At 40.4% G+C, this 2,282-nt stretch overlaps 1 protein-coding gene across 1 annotated transcript; it reads left to right on the top strand.

Annotated features, from left to right (window-relative positions):
• Nucleotides 1-938: 938 nt before the first annotated feature.
• LOC137236368 (uncharacterized) lies at nt 939-1,658 on the top strand. The gene has a single exon (XM_067758868.1). It carries the CDS (start codon nt 1,014-1,016, stop codon nt 1,656-1,658), a length of 645 nt encoding a protein of 214 aa, XP_067614969.1. The 5' UTR covers nt 939-1,013.
• The last annotated feature ends 624 nt before the right edge of the window (nt 1,659-2,282 follow it).

Raw genomic sequence — 2,282 nt, 5'->3', positions numbered from 1 at the left:
CAACAAAGAATAGTGAACCCAAATAGCTATCTACAGTCGTAGGTAAACATTAAATAATTAACAAGGGGATAATTCCCTGCGATAAGAGCCGACGTATCTCAGTAGTATAAATATAACTAAGATTCATGTAAACAAGCAGTCTAAAGAATATCAATAAAGAGCACGTACTTCGGCGTAGTAAAAATTTTATTTTTTTTACTCATATCGTATAATCGATATTAACTGGGGGCTCGTCCGTTCTTTCCTGAACAAGCCATATCCTGCATTACAGGACAAAAATAAAAAATTCCCCGTTCCTAAAGAAGGAAAAAAACTAGATTCCTAAAAAATTGGGATAATACGGATAAGTCTTGAAACAAAGATAATCCATCCAAGCAGCGCTATAAGTGAGACAAAGAGTGAATCCCGAAACCAACGGACAACACACTGGAGTTACGAAGAAAACGGCAAACGTTTTTCGACTCATCACGTACATCGCTGAACATAGACTACGAAATGATAGCAAACCTGAGGGCACATATATCTGCCTTGACCACAACCCTGAATGAAACCCAAGAGGGGATGAATTCTCTTGAAACCAATGGAACAGTCACAGTCACAGATCAATACCAAGACTGTGCACCCAACATTACTGATGCGTCGCAAATTAACTTAGAAATTTTTAAAATGCTGCCAACATTCACAGGCGACACGAACAATATAGATCGCGGAGAAAACGTGCCTGGACACACATGGAAAATATCAAGAATTACGGTACTACACCCACGTATTACACGGCACTCTCGATTGTACATTCGAAAATTCAAGGACATGCGGCCGATATTTTAATAAACCACGAAACCAAATTCAATTTTTATTCTATAATAAATCGTCTCGATTACACTTACGCGGACCAGAGACCTCTGTATGTGTTACTCGAAGAAAGTAAGATAATAAGGCAGGGGAAAAGAACCCTGGCGAAGTTCCATAGCGAAGTTAGTAAATCGCTTAACCTTGCGCTCACTAAAGTCGAGATGGATAGCTCAGGGAATCCCCCAGCCATGAAGAAGTATGTAAACCAGGAAGCTGTAAGAACATTCATTCTTGGCCTGAACAGCAAATATACCAGCGGCACCCTCCATAGCCACAATCCAAAGAATTTACAAACTGCTTATGCTATCGCAAGTACGATACACCACGATAATGTGAACTCACAATTCGACTTTCTGCAATATAATCAGCACCGACAAAATAATACATGGCAGTATCAAAACACAAGCAGAAGATATCACGAGGAACCACAAAGATGCAGACCTAACGTGCAGGTGCAATATAATCAAACTGCGCCAAGGCAACATCACCAACCAATGGACGTAGATCCATCAAATCAGTACAAGAGACCACCACAGCAAAACAGCTATGACCGTCAAATGCAAGGACTACCTTCAAATAATCCATTTCGTGGAGATCCTCAAAAAAGAGAACGAAATCCGTCATCTCGCTATTTCAACGCACAACAGAAGGGACAACGTGTTAACCAAACACGCGACGAAGAATTACAATCACTTGCACCGGAAGATGACCAATATGAAACAGGCAGTGTTTTTTTAGGTGTATGGACGATTTGCCGTGTCTGCAACGCCACTGCAGGGATACAGGCAAACTTATCAACATCCTGATCGACACCGGAGCAACAAATCTAATCTAATGTAATTTAATCTAATCTAATCTAATATCTAATATATATTATAAATGGGAAAGTTTGGATGTTAAGATGTTTGGATGTTTGGATGTTTAGATGTTTGGATGTTTGGATGTTTGGATGTTTGGATGTTTGGATGTTTGTCCAGACGTTTGTCTTTGTGACTCAATAACGCAAGAACGGCTGGACCGATTTGGATGAAATTTTGCACACATATAGCCAATGGTCTAGAAGGATCTACTAGCTATATATTTTTCGAAAGGGGCGTGGTCCCCGCCCCCTAGGAACAGTTATAATGTAATTATTATATTTTTTCGTCTTTGCGACTGAATCACGCCAGAATGGCTACACGGATTTTGATGAAATTTGGGACACAGACAGTAGTCTACTAGCGAAATTTTTTTCGAACATGGAAAGAGGGGTGGGGGTCCCACGACCCTTCGAGAAATTATTTTTCATAATTTTTACACATTATAACTTTACGTATACTGGCCTTCACCAATATCACAGACTCAAGGGGTCAAATAAGTCGAGGGCTTACAAAGTAAGCAGTGACACCCTCCGCCCGCCCCCTTTATCTCCCCCTCTGGTGTAAAATCCA

The sequence above is a fragment of the Eurosta solidaginis genome, unplaced genomic scaffold, assembly GCF_040869045.1.
Source record: "Eurosta solidaginis isolate ZX-2024a unplaced genomic scaffold, ASM4086904v1 ctg00002127.1, whole genome shotgun sequence".
NCBI classification, from domain to species: domain Eukaryota; kingdom Metazoa; phylum Arthropoda; class Insecta; order Diptera; family Tephritidae; genus Eurosta; species Eurosta solidaginis.
Note: the sequence above shows the minus strand (reverse complement) of the source record. Positions and strands in the feature narration are given on the sequence as shown.